The following is a 22,175-nucleotide window of genomic DNA, read 5'->3' as shown; positions in this document are numbered from 1 at the left end:
TGACCATCATTGTGCCTTACACGATGTCAGACTGAATCTCCATCGAGAACAGAACTGTCAGCTCCAATTTGCAGCCTCTCTGCTCTCAAAGATCTCAGGCAAAGATCTTTCCCAGCTCTGAGAGCTAAGATCTCTAACTAGAGATGCCAAAGATTAAGCCTGGTAGAGGAAACGACCGATTTAGACACATCCAATTGATGTGTGATCACACCCATGTACACTGGAAGCGTTCGAAAATGGGGGAAGAACAGGGGCGGGGCATAATGGGATTATGCATGCTCCCCTGTTGCACACAATGACCTGGAACACAACCCCCATGCAAACTGGGGGTTGCCTGTACATGCAAAGCCTGAACTCCTCCATCAAACTATCTATGCCCCCTCCCCAAAATGGGTCAATCTCTTCCTACTACACCTCTCAATGTGTCTGAGCTTTTCCCTTGCACTTTCATGTTTTGTTTTATTTACATTTATTTGGTCTGCCAATGTACCCCTGCTCTCCTCAGCACATGGCATGCTATAGTCTGGACAACCTCTAACTCAATGCCCTCTTCAATAAGAGCACATCTGTGACTTTACTATGAATGGCATGACTCATCTAGACTCCACAGTCCTGCGAAACCCTCTTCCATTCCTGTATTCCTGGAAGAGATTAAGCTAATAAAATTGATCTGGAACTGGGCAGAACATATAGATTCACTCAAAACAAGTACAGCAAAGTGTTCCCATTACTGGCTTAATACAGTGTATTTTTCAATAAAAGGAGCAGCTTTATTCAGGATACAATCAGATCCTGACTAGCTGTCATTGGCAATGGTGCTCCAGAGGGCTACATGTTTGAAAGCTGTATTCCAAATGGAATGAAAATGCAGGGAGTGGTATTTTCTAACATCATTAATTCACTTCTGCCTCTCTTTCCCCCCCTCTTCTTATTCCTTTATACACAATGTCAAGAAATATACTTCCAAATTGTTGTCAAGCATAAAAGAGGTGCCACGTATCCCAGATCAGAGGTTAACATATAATGACAGACACATTAAATACACTGTCCAATGCCTCCACAACCATTTTAGCTCAATCTTCTCTTTTTAAAAGACAGCAACTCAAACACAATTATAGGCTCTAACAGAATTAAAATCAAATCATGATTGAACAATCAAATATTTGAAAAGGATGGCTATAATGCAAAGCATTATATAAAGGAAGAAAACCTCAGTAACTTAAGCATTTCCTTAAAGGTTCTCTGTACTCTTAACATGATGTCTGTATCCACTGATGAATTAAATACAGAGTTTTTCAAAATGCATCTTCAGGAATCCTGAGGTTCCTCAGAACCACTCAGTGGCAAAATAAATGCATACATATGCCTCTTTCAGCAAAGTAGTTCTGAGATATATTATGTGAATTATATAAGAACCAGTCTGTCTTCTGAACAATACACTCAAGTGAAACCAGTTAAAATGATAAAATTTTATTCTCTTCCTTGATTAGAAGATTTAAGAATGTCACAGCACTCAACAATGAACACACGTAAGAAGATATGCAAGGTCTTCTGAGAATGAGTCTTTACCTTCCTTCTTGATTAACTGTTCTTCTATAGTAATCCTACTAAAACATGATTCCAGAATGAAGCAAAGTAGTTTGTTTCAAGCAGACTGAATAAAAACATCTTGTATTCATACAAATAATACCCATTAGATGTGGACATTAGGGTAAAATGAAACAGAACAGAACAATGTTAGGGGTGGTGAACCACTGACCCCCAAGCATTTTTCTGGTCTCCAAGACTTTGCTGGCAATGACATGTGCAGCACTGGCAGAAAATAAAAATAAAACATGAACTGAATGTCCCAACTGCAGCTCTTTTAATGGGCGGCTTCTTTATCCACCACAGTGGGGATGCAAATCACCCAAGCCCTACTCATCAGTTGATTGAGCAGGGATTGGTGGTTATCATTCCTAGTGCTGGGTGATTTAAACCTGTCCACCCAGTCCAGTTGATTGATGAACTGATAAATGGAGAAGAAATGTAGTAACATCAATAAAAAAAATTCTACTATGGCAATATCAGAAGACTGTTAGCATTCATTCATTAGTGGTCATTATTTTACTGCAAATAACAGAAACGAAGAAAACCATGTCTGTCAGTTAAATAGGGAAGAGCTAGTTTCTTGTTGATATTAAACAGTAGAACTTAGATTCTTTGCATAATTTTACTGAACAGGAAGAGGAAGATGAAAACCTTCCTAGTTTCAGGTACCCTTTCCCCTTCCTTTCTATCCCGGTGTCATGACCCGGCTCTCCTTTAGGAACCAAATTTGATCAGACACTAATTGTGTTTGACAGTCACAATTACATGCCAGGGTGGAGATCTGAAGTTGGTTAATTGTGTGTGCTGTAATTGCTTCTACCTCTCCTTTGCTAGTTAAAGCCAATACAGAGAGAGAGAGAGAGAGAGAGAGAGAGAGAGAGAGAGAGAGAGAGAATGAGAATGCACCAACTTGGAAATCAGGTGGCCCAAGATTGCAGTCTCTAAAATAAGGGGATACACACCTGTCTTTATTAGGAGAACATGGACACAACAATACAGAGTGTTTCTTTGACAGGATAGTTAATGAGGCATGAAATGAGTGTCATTCCAAAGGGCTTTATCTGTAGGTAACACTGCTGCACTTCACACTACCACATCCTGAATGCCTAAAACAGTGTCGATTTCCCCATAAAAGCATCCTCCTTTATTAAAATGTGGGTACATCTTAGAGTACTTGACACTTTTTATAGAATAAGACATCAGTTTACATGTAAACATGATAAAAATAAGCATGCTCAAAGAGAGGCTTCCATTTTAGACTCCTTCTGTGAATCTACCTCTTACAAAAGGATATTGTACCTTGGTCACAGACCTCTATTAGCCTCTATCAAAAACATCCCATTTTAATATTCTGTTCTCAGCAGCACTCCTTGGCTCCAGTGAAAAGCCACACCAAGTGACTGGGCAAGAATTAATACTTGGAATGATTTCAAAAGACCAATGAAGAACCGTACATTTTCAGCAAACTGTCTTTTCAACTATTTAAGCCATTCAATGAGCTACAGCTCCAATTCATTACAGTTAAAATTCTCACAATACTTTCCATTTTAAAATTTGATAAAGCAAATCGGATGTGTGTGTACTCTCACACCTGCCTCCCAAACATTATTAAAATAGGAATGACTTCCTGAAAGAGTTTTTGAAAGCTTGCTTTCATTCCTTGTGTCTTAAGCCCCAGTAAAATATATTTTCCCTTTTACTTAAGGGCCCAACAAGGTATTTTTGGAACTTACATTTCTGCAATTATGTTATTTCATTGTTACCCTGCCCTTTCTCTATGGTTCATGCACATGCACACCTACTTTATCCTCGCAGCAACCCTGCGGGCCCAAGGTTCCCCAGTGAGCTCTACTGCCGAGTGGAAATTTGAACCCAGGTATCAGCAGATCAGAAGGCTGATCGCCGAAGAATTGATGCTTTTGAATTATGGTGCTGGAGGAGACTCTTGAGAGTCCCATGGACTGCAAGAAGATCAAACCTATCCATTCTGAAGGAAATCAGCCCTGAGTGCTCACTGGAAGGACAGATCCTGAAGCTGAGGCTCCAATACTTTGGCCACCTCATGAGAAGAAAAGACTCCCTGGAAAAGACCCTGATGTTGGGACAAATGGAGGGCCCAAGGAGAAGGGGACGACAGAGGAAGAGATGGTTGTCAGTGTTTTCGTAGCTACAAACATGAGTCTCACCAAACTGCAGGAAGCAGTGGAAGACAGGAGTGCCTGGCGTGCTCTGGTCCATGGGGTCACAAAGAGTCGGACACGACTAACAACATCAGCAGTCTTAGAGAGAAGCTATTCACTATGCTGCAAACACCATGTTCAACACTGCCAGCATTTGGGGGCAATAAACTAAAATCCTTAGAATCTAAAATCTGGGTGCAAGCTATAGTACTTCAGGTGATTATATAGAAAACTTTTTTTTAAAGCATGCTGCTTATTGTATATTGTAAAAAAAACCCATTCTGCTTGAACTATCCTCAAAAATCAGCAAGCACTAGGCCAACTGCACATCATTCTACTAAACCACCCCAGAAAACCTCAGGGGAAAGGGGGAGGGTTATACCTGGTACATCCAGGATCACCCCCTCCCCCCAATGCGTTGTTTTCATGCTCACCAACCATGGAAAGGCAACAGTGCCAGATCTTTCCACCACTGCACCACCCACAGAGGGAGGACTGAAGCATCCAACAGCTGCGTAGCTGTTCTGCCCAGGACTGCTCTCTAAATGTAAGAGAAATTTAAGATAAAAACCATGCAAGCTGGTATCTAACAGAAAGAAAGAACTTCCAGGAGAGGTCCCATCCTGTGCAAATCTGTTTATTAATTATTAATTATTATTATTTTAAGTTTTATTATTACATCATGTCAGTTTAAACTCCAGTAGCTGGTCTGGCAGTAATTTATTTCAATCAACTGCTAGAATGAAGATGACTGCCCTGTCATAAATAAAAGTTAAGAGTCCATAAATTTAAAGAGACATAAAATCAAAGAACTAACAAATAGCCTATAAACCCAGGCCAATTTTTTTAAAAAAAAAATATTAAAGAGATCAACCTCCATGTGCAGTTTTACTTACATTAATTGCAAAAAGACATTTCATTCTTTTCTTGCTAAATGGAACCTATGGTTTGAGATGGCCCTCAGAAGAAACTAGGAAACAGTTGAGCAGTGCTACTGGTGTTTATGGGTACTTCAGTGCAAATTGTGACTGCAGTAGAGGGGGAAATGTCAGTCATTTGTCAAATTAGTTAACCTATTCGAGTTGTGGGAAAGAAAGAAATGGCCCTGCTAATGTTGTGACACACAGTGCATCTGACAATTTTGCTTGACAGAATGAGATCTGTAAGGCAGCTGATAACTCCAGCATAGAACACCAGGTAAAAAGAATAGTTGCTACAACATGCTTATTGATACAGGGCCAAAACAGAAACCATTCCGGTAACATTTTAAATTTAAAATTCCATTCAACCTTAATTCAATGACAGATCATTCGCATGAAAGGATCATATCCAACCCAGATCATGGAGAGATCTTGTCAGAGGAAGAGGCTTGGGGGGCTCCTGCAGGGAACGCTACACCAACTGAAGACACTGAGTAGTGTTTCTCAAACTTGGGTCTCCATTTGTTGTTGGACTACAACTCCCATCATCCCTGACTACTGGTCCTGCTAGCTAGAGATGATGGGGGTTGTAGTCCAACAGTACCTGGAGACCAAGGTTGAGAAACACTGATATAGAGGAATCCACAGTAATTCAAAGGTGGGATGAAGAGCCCTATCTCAGGGATGCTTCACCTGGCACCCAATAATTCCTCCCACTCCACCTTGAGCCCTGCCCACCCCATCACCGATGCCTTATGAGCAAAGGCAGCAGCATAATGCAACCAGAAGCCCAGAGTCTCTGGAGAAGCACCCGTTTGACTGCCAGACAGCTCCAACGCTACTCAGGAGGAAGAGATTCAGCAGCAGGCAATGACTCCACAGAGGACCAGGAAGAGAAGCTGGTTGTGAGATATAGTCACAAGCCTCTTGAACACCTTCCTCTCAAGTATTATGAGCAATAGAGACTCTAACAGAATTTTCCTAAGTACCACAGCTGCTGTGGCATCCGGCCTAGTCAGAACACAGGCAAGTGCTGTCAGTTGCGTAGCACATAATGACACATGCGCTTCATATAGTCCAATGAAATGGACCAGCTCACGAAACAGTGGGAAAATGCACCTATTGGGTGTGTCCTGAAATCTGCATGATCGTCAAATGTATCTCACAATCCAGAAGTAAGCAAAGGCTGAACTGTATTTTTAACTACAGTATTATTTAGAGAATCATATTTAGGACATTTTGTCAGTTACTATATGAGAATATATGCTGTTTCTGAAGGGTCTTTCTCATGCTCACTTAACAGCAATTAATACAATAAAGGCAACGACAGTTTTGTGCATGAATTACGTTCCTGACCCCCTCATGTGTTGGCAAAGCACGCATAAGCCTGCTCCATCCCCGCTCCCTTTTCTAGCCACTTCTAGGGTGTGGCAATGCACACGTGCACAGTTGCACACATGCTGAACATGTGCAAAACTGTCATTGCTTGTACAGAAGCAAACCTTCCATATATTTCGCAAGGTGGACAAAAAGGTGATTTGGAGGGACATTCCACTAGGAAGTTTTTAAGTCTCTGGCATTTTATTGTTATGCATATTTATACATATTTCATATTGAAAAGCTTTAAAAGGAATAAAAACAACTAGGAAGCATTTATTTGGATCGTGCAGTATTAGACAGTGTAGAAACATTATGGGTGGGTTTTGAAACAATGTTAAACACAGCAGGTTTTAAGTAGAAGCCTCACCTTAGAACAACTGATATAATTAGGCATGAGACTGACCACTTACAACAGAAAACAACCGAAAATTGAAACATACATGAAGCTTATCAAATTAATTTTTTAAAAACATATCTGAGCCAGACACCAAAATTAACAAAAAAATAGATACTATTTTACACAAATATTGTCTTGCTTTAAATAACATGATAAACTTTATATATATATAACATGCACGCAATGGGAGTACTGACAATAGTAGCATGTGGAAGAGCTGGCTTGCTTTGCAAATCATGCATCATTAATGGAGTCATTCTTGTGTTAGCAAAATAAAGATACAAGGCAGGATATAAAAGAAGCCATAGATTAAATTGGGCCATGACCCAACATATTTTCCTTTGTTCTCCTCCTAACCTCTGGTAATCCTGACCAAACCTCTATTTCTCCTCCTCACTGCAGATGATGGCTCACTGGACAGATTAACAACGTGGCATCTGTTTGCGTGACCAAACTAGAGAGACATGTGGAGTCTGGTTTGCTTGCAAGCTACAGCCTTGTTAAAACTCTGTATTTACCTCATCTCTTCCAGCAACAAAATGTTCTCTATCTTATGTTAATTTTCATCACTGAGAAATTCTTTTTCTTTTGAGTGCTCTCATTTTACAATGAAAAGTCAGAAATGGGCCTGCAACAAAAACCTGCAACTCTACAATAATTTTAAAGACAGAGTGGAATTGAACACCACGCTCTTCCAATCATTAGGCCTGCTTGCCAGGAGGAATGATACCTCCTTCTCTTGCACCCACACATTGTTCTGAAGGTTCTCCCAACGCCCCAGAGCCAATTTTGGGGAGTGCGGAGGGGGAAGAGAGGGTGGAAAGCCCGGTTGTGCAATAGAAGTCATTGCACAGGGCTTCTACTGACAGGGCAGGTTAGGTGAGTCCCACCCACAGGGTTATTACTGAATATCCAACTAAGTTTTATTGACAGTAGGCCTACTGAAAGTAATGGACCCAAGTTAGCCATGCTCAATAGGCCTACTGTGAGTAGCACTAGCATTGAATAGAACCCAAAAGTTTGTATTTTGGGGAACCCAAGATCCAGAACACAACCCACAGTTTTCATTTTGTTTAAATCACAGTGTGGTTATAGATATAGATTATGCCTTTTTAAAATTTATTTTGTTAAGGATAGGGCCAAGTAAAAATGCTTTCCCTATGCAGGAAAAATTCTTTACATGATGGCAACAGAGCTGGTGAGACTGCTCTTGCATTTAAGGCTTTCTAAAGCGGCAGAGAAGTGGCAACCTAAAATGATTAAGATACCTTTGATCTGTGGATTTGGTTGGGAGGCACTGTGAGCCACTAACTAAATCAACACAATCCATTCTATTTGCTATCTAAGCATTTCTTGCTGCAACATTGCTATAAATGCAGCACTATCTACAAGTGTTATCAGCACAGAAAGAAACCGCTTTTCTCCAGTATTATTTATTCAGTATCACGGCTGAAGTTCTAGTGAATTATGAAATTATTTGTCCGTGAAACTTCAAACGTTTCAACTGTAGCAGACATTTTATTTTAGTTGTCTGCAGTGGCTGGTTGTGGCTACTTGATGATACACTGCCCTCTAGAGGCTGTTATACAGAAAGGAAAACAGGGGGGAAACCACCTCAACATAGGATTTATAGGCTAAGTCTGTGTTGTGCCCTAAGCAGGTGAGCTTTTACCACTGCTTTATTTACTTTCAAGCCTGTCAAGTTTCTAACAGCACACTGGCTATTCTCCATGTTTCCCCCTCGACACCACCAGCTGAAAATGCAAGGTCACATCCTGCTTCCCTAATATTACACACACTTTTTTCTAATTTCTCAATAAATCAGTAAACTATTGACAGATCAAGTGCAGAGCAGAAATTATCTAAATACGTATTATCTCTCTAAAAGGTTCAAACTTGGTAAATAGGTGTAATCACAAGAAACTATGAAGGTAAAACCACCCAAAGAAATCAGTTGTATGGGTGATATACAAATGCAATAAATAATATAAAACCAAACCATCAACAGAGACAAGAAGGGAAAAGAAGGCGACCACTTTCATGCACTGCTTTGAGTTCCCAGAGTCTGGTGAGCTGCTTTGGAAATGAGATGCTGGACTAGATCAAGCAAGGCACTTAGGCTCTTAACAGAAAGATGAACAAGAGAAAGCAATAAGCATTTTTCATTCCACCTTTTGTTTGGCCAAATACATCTATAACTCCTGAATCAGTAGAAGTTCTAAACGTAAAAGGAAGAGGTAACAGGGAACCCACTTACACTATGTCCCCACAAAATTCTAAATTAAAATCTGAAGCAAACAATTGCTGTGAAAGAATCACAACACTATGACAAATGAACTTTCATTCACTATTAGAATCAGAGCTCCCTCTTGTGGCCTAAATGTTAGCTAACTACAAAACAATTTTAAAGGGCAATGATTTCCGAATAAGAAATCACTGAACAGAGTAGGTCTGGTTTACCAACTTTCCAGTAACTCCAGTAATTTGGCAGCACAGTAGTACAATATACCTTCAGGATATAACATACAGTTTTCAAATAAAATAATTTGTAGTTACAGTAATTGTTAGAAGAAAATAACTGGCTGCGCCAACAGCAGGGACCTGCTCAAGCCTTAGGCTATTTAATACTTCTTAACTTCTGAGGGCTGCAAATTAAGTTTATAATTATTTCATATTATTGCTTAGTCAAGCTCTTCCTGCTTCAAATCCAGTGCTATACAAAGTGCTTTATGCTAAAATACAAGCACCACAGCTCAAACTACAAGAAGAATTAAATCAATTAATTACAATCAATAGTCCAAAGGTAAAACAAACACACAAAGCACAGCAAAATCTCAGAGCAAAACAGATTCAAAAGTAACAAAAACAAAAGATTATACAGAGCTACAGTAAGCCTGAGTTAGCCCCTGAAGATGGCCCTTCCTGTTTCAAATGGTGAGTTTTTCTCCTTTTCTCAGTTACTGATAGAAATCTAGCCACTATCAGTGACACCTTTTATTTTACTTATGTTCCATTGTTGTAATAAATTGATTGACTGACTTACCAAAGAGAACTGAGGCACAGCTCACCTTGGGCAGGCCCTGTGATGCCCGCTAGCTCAGAGGAAGACTTTGGGGGGATCAGGAATCATCAGGGAAGTCTCAAGTATTAAAAAGAAATGCTCAGAAAAATCTCTCTGTGGGTTTCTGAATACAGTATTCAGTTTTAATGCTTGAAGTGCACAAATTATTTGAAGCAAAGTACTTCCGAATATCGCAAACCCGGAAGTGACTGTTCCGGTTTGCAAACTATTTTTGGAAGCCAAACGTCCAACGGGGCTTCTGATTGGCTGCAGGAACTTCCTGCAGCCAATCAGAAGCCGCACTTTGGTTTCCAAATGTATTGGAAGTCGAACGGACTTCCGGAAAAGATTCCGTTCGACTTCCAAGGTACGACTGTATAGTAACACAGGATCACACACAGCACGTAAAACCAGTTGCTCACAAATTCACAAAAGTATATTTAAGCAGCAATTTTGTAGCAAGAGTCGGTAGGTTCCAAGCTCAGCTAGGCCTACGTTGGCTCAAGTCCTCAACTAGCCAATGGAGCCAAGGTTGGCAAAACTTAAGCTGCCCCTGAAAAAGGGGTGGGGGAGGACCAGGGTGGGGGAGTTTAGACAGATCCTAAGCCCGTTCAGCTCAGTCACGTGACCTGGCAACCCAGCATAAGTGAAGCCAGCAAAAAAAGGGGGGGTTCGACGGCTCAGTTGGTTAGTTAGAACTCAAACACTACTTTAAAGGCTCCCCCACACTTCGTCAGCCTTAGGCCAATTCAGCCAGTGCTAGCCCCATGTCTGAACAGAGTTTGGATCTGGTGGATTTGACATTGGCTTAACTTCTGCTGAGCTTGCTTTGCACCAGCTTCTTGTGTACAGTCAAATGCCTCCGTTTTGGAATGTTTCCGCTCCCCAACGCCGAAAACTAGGGAGTAAATGCTCCGGTTTTTGAACATTTTTTGGAAGCTAAACGTCTGAAGCAGCTTCCACTTGAGCTTCTGGAACAGATTGTGTTTGACAACCAAGGTTTGACTTTATAGGATTGACCTCAACATCTGGGAAACTGGAGAAAGAAAACCATTTGCACTTATTGCTAAACAAGTCTGAGGTAACCATTTACTCCTCCAAGTTAGTTAACATTATACTTCCTAGCTACTTAGCTTCCAAGGCTACACATGCTGTGATCCACCAAGAGGCAACCAGTAGTGAACACCAACCTCCAAGCTGCAGGAAACTTTTTTTGTTCAGTCCCAGCAAAAACAAAAAGTACCGTATTTTTCGCTCCAGAAGACACACTTTTTTCCTCCTAAAAAGTAAAGGGACATGTGTGTGCGTCTTATGGAGCAAATGCAGGCTGCGCAGCTATCGCTGAAGCCAGCGCAGCAAGAGCGAAAGCTGTGCAGCGCCTCTTGGTCTGCTGACTTCCCAGCGAAGCAGGATGTGGGACGGAAAGGAGCCCTTACAGAGCCCCTTCTGAAAAATACAGTACATTATGTTACTGATAAGCCACAGTGTGTGGCTACTAGGCTTGGCAAGTAATGCAGGCCAGTGGTACTAAAAAACTTCACTGTGGATTAGACATGAGAGACAGAAATTGCCCACAAGGAACCCATTTACTTTGAAAGTGTTCAGTTGCCCCAGCTGCAAAGCCCCATATTTGCTTGCATCCTGATTAAAATGTACAAAATTCACAGACCTGAGGGCAGGACATTGCCTTTTATGGCCTATTCAGCTACACAATGAATTTTTGAAAGATGATTATATATGCCTACCTGTGGATTCCAAGTGGGGTCCAGTTTCTTCACAGTAGCGACGTACTCTCGAATGGCCTGCTCTGGACTGGTATCACCCAATGCTTTCCAAGCTTCCCTGGGACACAGACGTAAGGAAAGAAGATCCACTACTCAGTAGAGGTTAATGTGTTTATCTCTGGATTTCCCACCTTCAATTCAATACCCTGATCAGGCTTATATACCGTATTTTTCGCCCTATAGGACGCACTTTTTCCCCTCCAAAAATGAAGGGGAAATGTGTGTGCGTCCTATGGGGCGAATGCAGGCTTTCGCTGAAGCCTGGAGAGCGAGAGGGGTTGGTGCGCACCGGCCCCTCTCGCTCTCCAGGCTTCAGGAAGCTATCCGCAAGCCTTGCAAGCCTGGTGGGAGGCTCCACGGGCTCGCAAGGCTTGCGGGCAGCAGCCTGCAGCCCACAAGCTCGAGGGACAGCGGGGAGGTGCAGCGCCGCCACCCCACTATTCCCCAACCTGATCTGGAGGCTGGCGGGGGGGAGAAGCAAGCTTGCTTCTCCCCATCACCAGCCCCACAAGCTCGGGGGATAGCGGGGCAAGCCGCTGCCCCACGGAGGCTAGAGAGGCTGTCCCTGAAGGCAGAAGAGGGAGACGGAGCACTCCGTCTCCCTCTTCTAGCTTGGGGATGGCTGCACAAAGCCTCTGCGGGGCAGCGGAGTGCGCTGCCCCACAGAGGCTAGGGAGGCTGTCCCTGAAGGCAGAAGAGGGAGACGGAGCGCTCTTCTAGCTTGGGGATGGCTGCGCAAAAAAACAAGGTGCGTCCTATGGGCCGGTGCGTCCTATAGGGCGAAAAATACGGTACCTAATTTCACATCCATAATTAATCCATTATAGTATCCATCACTGCTTTAATTAGATTGGGGCAACCTCCTAAGTCACTCTTTGAACGCAGGGATTCATAGAAAGAGGTTTGGTGGTTCCACAAAGGAGAGCTGCTGAAATCATTATTTGAGAGACTTTTTTAAAAAGATCCATAGTGAGCTTTTCTTCTCTCTCACAATGGTGGTGAAGTAGTCACCTATGCAGCCGGTACCTGATTCAGATGCTAGTCATTTGACACTGACATGCAAAAATAGTTTCATCCACTGACTGGTCAAATATTGGTCACATTAATATAAATTTAAAGCAAATTTATAACAAAATTGTTTAGCTTCACAGTGAAATACTCAGGAAACGTTTTTCCATCCATAGAGAGAATATAAGCTCACTATGGATCTTAGTTTTTTTAACATCTTAAAATTAGATCTTAATATACTGCTACTGCAACCAACAGAGACATGCTAATTAAAAACAACCATTTATATATAAAGCAAAATTGTTCTGAATGACTGTAACTATTGTAACTACTATAACTATGTATATTTGTCTTTGCACAACAATTATTTATAGTGCAAAAATAGTAACTGAACAGTGTTAAAGAAAAATAACATTTTATTGGCTTTTACTCATTTTAAAATGAGTTTTAAAAATTAATACACGTAGCAGCTATAAATGCAGTTTTGTTTATAGCCAGTGGTGATACCAACATTTCTAATTATCACTTTGGAATATTAATTTATCCTGTCTGTAAGTGTTCAGATGTATGATAAAAAGAGCACAATTTCCCCAAGAAGTACTTCTCCAGCTCAGAAAGAATGCAAAACAGGCTTCTGCACATGCACTGCTAGTGCCCCTCTAAATTTAATCTATTTCATTTAAGTCCTGGGCATTAATCACAGTTCATACAGGGCTCTTTAAAATCCCCCAAAAGCTGTTTTTCAAGGCTCCAGGTAGTGCAGATTTTTATAAGGCTCCATGGGGAAGTGACCTGCATGGCATAACTCAGGGAAATCCTGAGCCTTTTGAGAATGTGAGCTGCACAATCCTTGAGTTTGTTACCGTACACATTTTTTAAATTGGAAAATGAGGAGGGGAGCAAAAAATAAAAATGCATTCCCAAGAGTCATTCAGTAATTAACACAAAAATGGTAGCACCCTCTAAATAAAATTATCTAATGGACTGGGAAATAGAAATTATGAGGTATTTCCACTTACCATTTCTGCTTTCCTTCAAAGTCAAAAAACCCAGGTTTGGGAGTGTTGCAGCTACCACATTTGACCTAAAGATAGAATGGGGAACAGTGCTGGGATAAGTGCTAAAGAAATGATGGTGTATTTTTGTCTTTATGGACTTGCTAACAAAATACAGTGGTACCTCAGGTTACATACGCTTCAGATTACATACGCTTCAGGTTACAGACTCCGCTAACCCAGAAATATTACCTCGGGTTAAGAACTTTGCTTCAAGATGAGAACAGAAATCGTGCAGCGGTGGCAAATGTGGTACTAGCCACAATTCTGCTTTGTTCTTTCTTTTTAATAAAATTTCTAGCTCTTGAAACTAGGTGAACAATGCATGTTATCTCAAAAGCAGCTCACTAACATTTTCAGTGGTTGGTGGTTTAGGGGCAAAGTTTCCGGCCCCTCCCCATCACTAGAAGACTTTAATACAAAAAATAAAAATAAAGGCTAGGTTTTACACCAGTATGATAATTCAAACTCTGCAAATCACCAGTGTCTTGGGTTGAGGGAAGTATGGTTTGAGAAGAGGCCACAGACATCCTGAGAACTGTGACCTCTTCTAGACCATCTCTCAACCTTTGAAACTTTAGTGGCTGTGCCAATTTGCACTATCACCTGTTAGTAAAATAAATATTAAATAAAGTACACACAGGCCTTCCTATAGAGTAGATGTATCAACAATAAAAAATTACCTACTAGAACAAGCGCCTATCGTTCCAGGAAAGGAATTCCTTGCTAGATAACAGCCAACAAAGTGTTCATTCAAGCAACCATGTCTACCAGCATCACATCCGTCTCAAACACTTACAGGTAAGCTGGGGATTGCAAAACCCCAACAAGCCACATCTTCATTATCTTAACTCTTAGGGAAAAAACATTTTAGAAATCAGCTGAGCAACTCTTGTCAGGTCTGTTCACACAGTCAGACTCTGAAATGACCTCCAGTAAGTGGAAAAGTTAAGTAGGTGTTTATGCTATTTATCTAGAACTGCTTAAGTAAGCAGTGTCTTAACAAAGTGCTCAGCTGTTACTGTCATCTTTTTTATAGGGGCTGTTCTCTCCTAAATCACAGTTTGTAGAGAAAAGAAACAGACGTGAGGAAAAACACAAATGCTGCACTAGGGACAGTGGACTAACCTGAGTCAGCACCTTTTATTCAATGGAGGTACTAGTCTCTGCTAAAGCAATATTTTATCAGTCTTTTATGCAGATTATATGATTAAATTGAGAGAAAGAATGTTGAAGAGTAAAGTCTTGCCTTAAATCAGTAACGATAGAAATCTAAAGCTATCAAGGCTTCTTCTTGTATTAATTGATTATGCAAACACTGATTCCTGGAGTCCCCAAGCGGTGCCCACAAACACACTCCTTGCACCTGTTGTAGCCCCCTGCCCCTCCTCGATTTTATAATTTTAAGAACATTTTTCAGGGTTTATTTTAACCTTTAGCTGCCTTGAAAGTGAAGTGCAGGCATTCAGTCATTCACACTTTCCCCAGAATGCAGAGTCTCACTGAGCCCAGAGGTAGTCTTCAGAGGAAAGAAGAGGGTGCAGCTGGAACTCTAAAGGTAAAGGGACCCCTAACCATTAGGTCCAGTCGTGACTGACTCTGGGGTTGCGGCGCTCATCTCGCTTTATTGGCCGAGGGAGCCGGCGTACAGCTTCCGGGTCATGTGGCCAGCATGACTAAGCCGCTTCTGGTGAACCAGAGCAGCGCACGGAAACGCCATTTACCTTCCCGCCAGAGCGGTCCCTATTTATCTACTTGCACTTTGACGTGCTTTTGAACTGCTAGGTTGGCAGGAGCTGGGACCGAGCAACGGGAGCTCACCCCGTCGTGGGGATTCAAACCGCCGACCTTCTGATCGGCAAGTCCTAGGCTCTGTGGTTTAATCCACAGCGCCACCCGTGTCCAACTGGAACTCTACCTTCTCTTTAAAAACAAAACAAAAGCAAAGCAGGCCCTGCTGCTGCCTAAGTTAGGAGGCATGGGGAGAGACAGGGGGGTGTTTTGCCTTGGGGGGGGGTGCAGGTGCATTTTGCCTCTTTTGTATTTCTAAAATGAAGATGCTTTGTTTGGGGCTGGGGTCCCCGCCTTTTGGGGTTGCTTGGGGGGATTTTGCTCATTTCATTGAATGCACTCATATACACATGTTGAATGTGGTTGTGCAGATTTCCTCAAATCAAAACAGATTCTATAAGCCCAGGATACAAACTCTAGAAGCCCATTCATTATTAATATAGTACCACCATGTACGTACTTGAATGATAGGTGTTTTTTTTAACAGCGCAACAGCAGTTTGCATTGCCATGCCAAATATGAGAAAAGCTCTTCCGAAATGCAGCCAGTGGGCAGTCGCCATCATACTGTAATAGGCAGGGTGGCGCTGTGGGTAAAACTTCAGCGCCTAGGACTTGCCAATCGCATGGTCGGTTGTTCAAATCCCCGCGGTGGGGTGCGCTCCCGTTGCTCGGTCCCAGCGCCTGCCAACCTAGCAGTTCGAAAGCACCCCCGGGTGCAAGTAGATAAATAGGGACCGCTTACTAGCGGGAAGTTAAACGGCGTTTCCGTGTGCTGCGCTGCCTCGCCAGAGCAGCTTTGTCACACTTGCTACGAGACCCGGAAGTGTTTGCGGACATTGCTGGCTCCCGGCCTCTAGAGTGAGATGAGCGCACAACCCTAGAGTCTGTCAAGACTGGCCCATACGGGCAGGGGTACCTTTACCTTTACCTTAATGGCATATAATTCAGGTGTCTGCACTGAGGCTGATGTACTTTACATTTTTGGAGCATATATGCCCATACTTCACCAGACAATGATTGTTGTATCCCATAAAGTCAATGAGGCAGTCAAACACTGCTTGCAGACTACTGACCAGAATTAGCCTTTCAGAACCTCTCACCAGCCCATTTCCAAACAAAACTCAAATTGCAAGTTTTAAAGCCCTTGATATTTTGAAATAGTATCTGCAGCCCAACCTGCGTGAACCTGCTCAAATGCTGAGGTCATCCTCAAGATTGCCCCAATTCTGGAGGCTTGATGGGTGGTGATCAACAGCTTTTTCATTTGTGGTACTTGTCTTATGGAATGCTGTTCCCAGAAAGGCTCACCTGACACCTACTCTTATGTCTTTCTGGTGTCAGGTAAAAAATCTATTCAAGTCTATTTAATCAGCTAACTCTGGTTTTTAGTCACTACAGGCATTAGTTCCAATTTACTGAAATGCTGTCTGTTTTAATTTAACTCTTTTATTCGTCTTCCTGTGTGTCTAGTTTATAAGCTGCCCTGAAAATGGAAATATTGAAGAGCACCGTATAATTTTTTTTACTTTTTGCCCAGGTTTGATTCTTTGCTAAATACTGAGTTATTTACTTTTCTCCCGTCAAACCAGCATTGTCAACCTTCCGTACGATATAGACACAATCATTCTGACAAAGAACAAATGTTAAGTGTATCCTACAAATCTGAGGCTGGACAACACAATTTAATGGGAAGGGAGTGACTACTTGATTAACAAGTTATTCATGCCACTTACCAAGGCTAGAAAAGTCCCGTGGACCTCAGATGTGCAGTGCTATCCTAAGATTTGCTCAGCAATAAGCCTCACTGGGGCTTACTTCCTATTAAGTTTGATGGGGCTCATTTCCTATTAAGTGTGCTTAGACCTGCAACCTCAGAGGCAGGAAATGAGGAATTCAAATTTTTTCATACTTACACAAGAGGGTCATATCACTGCAGGATTGTTTTACACAATAAAATGAATAAGGGCTCTGAGACGTATTTTGTTTTTATCAAATAATCAATAAAACTTAATTTTTAAAATATATCAGATGACATTGTAACATAAGAGGGTACAATTTTAACTATTCTCATTAATGTGTGAGTTATTTCAGGCTCAAAGAGACCTTAGACCTGTACAAAAATAAATAAATAAAAATTGTAAAAAAATTACTTCAAAATCAATTTATTTTATAACTGCAAAAAACACCCTCCTTATTTTTAAAAACATAACTACATGGTTAGGCCATTCTACAACAAAAGTATGAAACATGTTAGTTGTGGTTTGCGTGCTATGGCTTATCGAACCTACTGGGAATAAAATGACAAAAATTCACTTTGAATGGTCAGTGACCCTTTTCTGTGGCACTTAAGACCATTTTTATACCTTATTTTGAAAGAGACCACAATTAGCTTTATTTTGATACCAAAATAAGACCAATCGGTTGAAAAATAAGCAAAACAGAAGGTTTTTTTCTGCACTGACACAGAAATTCCATTACCCTAATTGCACGAAAATCAAAATTTTCAAAAAATTCTCCTGTGCCCAATTTTGGACCAAAAAAATCTTAAAATATTATAGGTATTAAAATATTATAGGTAAAATCTCATAGGTATCGACACATAAATTTTTTTTGACGAAAATCTGAGTCGTGCGTGAGAGCACATGGCACCAGGAGATTTGGTGTGGAATGACCCAAGGTTCACACCTAAGGACTTAAAATTCTGCCTATAGCCACAAGGATGAATGTATAAAATAGTAAAAGGCAGTCTAACAAAGCTGACAAGTGCTCGAGGGCACTTCATTCATTTCTAGGTTTCACTGCTTCCCATCACAGTTGGGCTGGCTTCAGACATTTGTTTTCAATGTTTTTCCCCCCTCCCCACATCTCCACACTATGCAAAGAGGCAAAAATCTAAAACAGGGTATCACACCATTTACCAACAGGCTTTGGGTTTATTGTGCCTGGAAAACAAAGTCCATTGCTGCATATGAACAGATTTCTTCATTCAGAGCCACAATGTGTTGTAGAAATACTGCATTTTCAGGCAAAACTGCTAACTTTCGTACCAGATAAAATGCAATACTTTCTTCAAAGAGAGCACTTTTTTGCTGCATAGATTGTAATCACACAAATGCTGTGGAACCAGTGTATTCTCACAGTCAGCGAAGTATAATAATCATAATGATGCTGATGATTTATTTATATGCCACCCATCTGACTGGTTTGCTCTAGCCACTCTGGGCAGCTTCCAACAAATTACAAAACCACAGCAAAGTATCAAACATTAAAAACTTCCCTACACAGGAATGCCTTCAGGTATTTTCTAAAATTCAGATAGTTGTTTATTTCTTGACATCTGACAGCAGGCCGTTCCACAGGGCAAGCACGACTCCTGAGAAGGCCCTTTGCCTGGTTCCCTGTAGCCTCACTTCTCACAGTGAGGGGACTGCCAGAAGTATCTCCCCCTGATACTCTCACCATGGAGAAGGGGAAGCACAGCTGAGGAACAAGCTCTGGCTGAATACTCAGATAGATGGTCTTACCTCCTCACAAACACTTAATATGCACACAGCAGTTCAAGAACAGTGCACTCCAGTTCCTGCCTATCACTTGCTACTCTGTCTGTCACTTTGTTCTCCAGAGGCCTCTCTTCCACAGGTACAGGTTTTATCCCATAGCTTATTCATTGCAGGCTAAGTGGAAAAGACCCTGATGTTGGGAAAGATGGAGGGCACAAGAAGGGGACGACAGAGGACGAGATGGTTGGATAGTGTCTTCGAAGCTACAAACATGAGTCTGACCAAACTGCGGGAGGCAGTGGAAGACAGGAGTGCCTGGCGTGCTCTGGTCCATGGGGTCACGAAGAGTCGGACACGACTAAACGACTAAACAACAACAACAACATGGCTCCCTGCAGCACTCATTCTGATCGTCTCATGTGCACGTTAAGGGGTTATATCTTGGATTTGAACTTGGAAATTTATGCAAGTAAAATGTTCCTCCAAGTTACGGCTCCTCTGCTCTCTGATGGGGGACAGAGGAGAGGGACAGATTTCCCATAGGTGTGGATGATTCCTGTCTGGTGCTGTGGCTGTGTGTAAGCAGAAGTGTCTTGTGGGTTTGAATCCCAGGAGCGACTTTTCTTTTGTTACTGACATTTTAAAGTTACTTTGGCATGAATGCAAGAAATGGATGGAGCTATATTCATGAGGCATGAATTACCACTTGTGTTTTCCGGCCCTCTGCACTATGGAGTGAGCCACTGGAGGCTGCTCTTGTTGGATGTTCTGGCCTGTTTAGGAAGAGTATTTTCTTCCTGAATGGCTCTTGAACCTTTATCCCAGGGAGTCTGTGCACTCTCTACAGACATCTTGTCCAAGCAGCTACATGAATGATCTGCTAAGTTTCTTCTTTTTCTTCCCACTTGTGTGGGTTGTGCTTAGAAGAACAGTGATTGTGACAACATAATTTAAATGGGGATTTAAACTCATACCTAGAGAGATGTCTGTGGACTGGCTCTGATAGAGTGGGTGTGATTAGGCGTTGTCCTGCATATTGCATTTGATGCAATATACTGTGTGTGGTGTAAGTTCACTGACTACCTCATCCCCTGCTGAAAATAACAGAGCAATGCTAACCAGGCAGATATACTGGTCTTTTTCCTGGATAAACTAAGCTACACTGAACTGCTTGTGGCTGGGGCAGGAGCAGCGTAAACCTCCACTTTCTGCCTTCCACAGGGTGAATTTTAGTTACAATTGCATTTTTTGTTGGTGTAAGTTACACCAAACTCTGCAGACAAGACCAGTGAATGGAGGGAGATGGGATGCAGCATAACTTTCTGTATCCTACCACCCTCTTCTTGGGCCATTTTACACCAGTGTAACTTCCACCAGCAGGGCTTTTCTTCTGCCAGTAGATACAATGGGGTAAGCAACTTACATCAGCTGAAGGCCAACTCAGCCAGGAAGTGGGAAGATACACCACATGCACACCTGGGGGCGAGGACTGCACCATAAGCCTTAAAACATGTATCTGAACTGAATGCACATCCTTCCTATATTTAACTCTCTCTCCCTCTTCTTCCCCTGCAACCTTCATTGGTGGGTACTTGTGTTTCTACTCCCGAGAAGCTTGCAATCTTTCCTTCCTTTCTCCAGAAAGTGCTATGCACTTTAAAGTGGCTAAATAGGCTACAGTGAGAAAAATAATAATGGGGTGGGTAGCGCAAGAAAAGGCTAAGATAGTTAGTCGTAGGTTTATAGTTCTAGCTACGACAAACCACAGGCTAAGGTCAATGCTGCACACACCCACACACTCGCCCTATGAAACTCTCAAGACAGACTGCAGCCTAACAGCTTTCCCATGCTGGCTTCGCAAGGCCGTCCTATCTAACAGGCCAACCCACGGAGATGATGGTGACGACGACGACGACCCTATCTTCACTTCTATACCACGTTCTGTTTTTAAGCAAAAAATTAATAAAATCTCTAAGCAGTTTACACCCTTCATTAAAACATCAAACAATCCAGAATAAAACACTATTCGCAGAACATAAAGCAGCACATTCGAAGCAGCACCATTAACAAGAGAATAAGGTATTTTCAAAGACGTCTATTACGCTGTTTCGCCGGTGGCAGAAGCCACCGTGGAACCTCCATCTACGGAGGTGAGATGAATGAATGGGCGAATTCAGTTCATTTGGATATGCAGAAAATATTAAAAAAATAAATTTAAGGAAGCGCAGAAAGAGGAGGAGGGAAAGTCAAGTTTTGAAATGTTAAAACGATTATAGAATGATTGAAATATATAAAACTGAAAATCATCATACATACAGTGGTACCTTGGGTTAAGTACTTAATGTGTTCCAGAGGTCCGTTCTTAACCTGAAGCACCACTTTAGATAATGGGGCCTCCCACTGCTGCACGATTTCTGTTCTTAACCTGAAGTACTATTTCTGGGTTAGCGGAGTGTGTTACCTGAAGGTACCACTGTAAATAAAATTAATAATAAGCGGAACCTCCACGCTCAGGGGCAGCGTACCTCTCCTCTGAACACACGGGAAGGGCAGGAGCGTGAGGGGCTCTTCCTCTCCGGGTGGTGGGTTCGAGAGCCCCACACTGGGCAAAAAGGGAAGAGGAAGGGCGGGGTTGGACTAGATGACCCCCGGGGGTCCCTGGGCGGTTTTATGAGAGGCTGTGTGTGGGGAAGGAGGGCGAAGGAAGGCCGGGCCCGAGCGGCACCTCACCTGCTTGTACCTGGCGTACAGGTAGAGCAGCTGCTCCCGGCTGGCCGACCCCGCCAGCGCCGGCACCCGCTGCGCCGCCCGCTCGAACTGCTCCATCGGCGGAGGCGACGACGAGCGGCTCCCGGAGTCGGAGACCGGGGACTCCCTCAGCCCCGCCGCCGCCGCCGCCCGGCCGCCCTCACCCTCGTCAGCCGAGCTGGGGTCGTCGCCGCCGCCTCCCCACTCGCCCGCCGCCCCGTTGGCCGGGAACAAGGAGGCCATGACCCGCCCGGCCGCCGCCTCCTCAGCGCCTCAGCCGCCTCAGTCAGTCCATCCTCCTCCCGCCTCAGAGCCAGGCCCCGCCCACTCCCGCTCGCGCCCAACGGCCGAAGCCACGCCCAGCCACCCCCGCGCGTGCGTCTCACGCGGACGCCCAGGTGAGGCGCCCAGCCACTGCGCACGCGCGGGCCAGGAGCACGTAGAGATACGGCGCGGCGACGGAAATAGCTTTTGAATAAGTCCGAATGAACCCCCGGAACGTTCCTTTCCAGCCTCAACATTTCCTTTCCCCGGGTCACTTTATGCCGCTGCGCCGGCTCCACGCCGGGGAAGTATTATCCTCTTACTAGGAAGAGAGTGGGGAAAAACTCTACCATGCTATGAGTCTATGGTTCCGCGAACTCAGTGGCGAGCTTTGAGGCCTAAAGTTCCGGTGGTGACCCTTCGCTCTTTCCTGTCCCCCGCGCGGAGCTGGTGCATTGGTGTAAAGTGACCCCGGAAAGGAATGTTGGTGCTGGA

General features: G+C 42.9%; 1 protein-coding gene across 1 annotated transcript in view; it reads right to left on the bottom strand.

Moving 5' to 3' along the window:
* Window positions 1–21,709, bottom strand: part of ACBD6 (acyl-CoA binding domain containing 6) — a 102,258-nt gene extending 80,549 nt beyond the window's left edge. The window contains exons 1-3 of the mRNA XM_083743992.1: window positions 21,399–21,709; window positions 13,340–13,404; window positions 11,274–11,370 (exon numbers count right to left, since the gene is read on the bottom strand). Of these exons, the coding sequence (XP_083600118.1) occupies window positions 11,274–11,370; window positions 13,340–13,404; window positions 21,399–21,659 (423 nt within the window). The 5' untranslated portion in view covers window positions 21,660–21,709. The remainder of the gene's footprint in view (window positions 1–11,273; window positions 11,371–13,339; window positions 13,405–21,398) is intronic.
* Between the last annotated feature and the right edge of the window lie 466 nt (window positions 21,710–22,175).

The sequence above is a fragment of the Podarcis gaigeae genome (genome assembly GCF_964106915.1).
Source record: "Podarcis gaigeae genome assembly, chromosome: 6".
Lineage (NCBI taxonomy): Eukaryota > Metazoa > Chordata > Lepidosauria > Squamata > Lacertidae > Podarcis > Podarcis gaigeae.
This window is presented reverse-complemented; position numbering and strand designations above follow the sequence as displayed.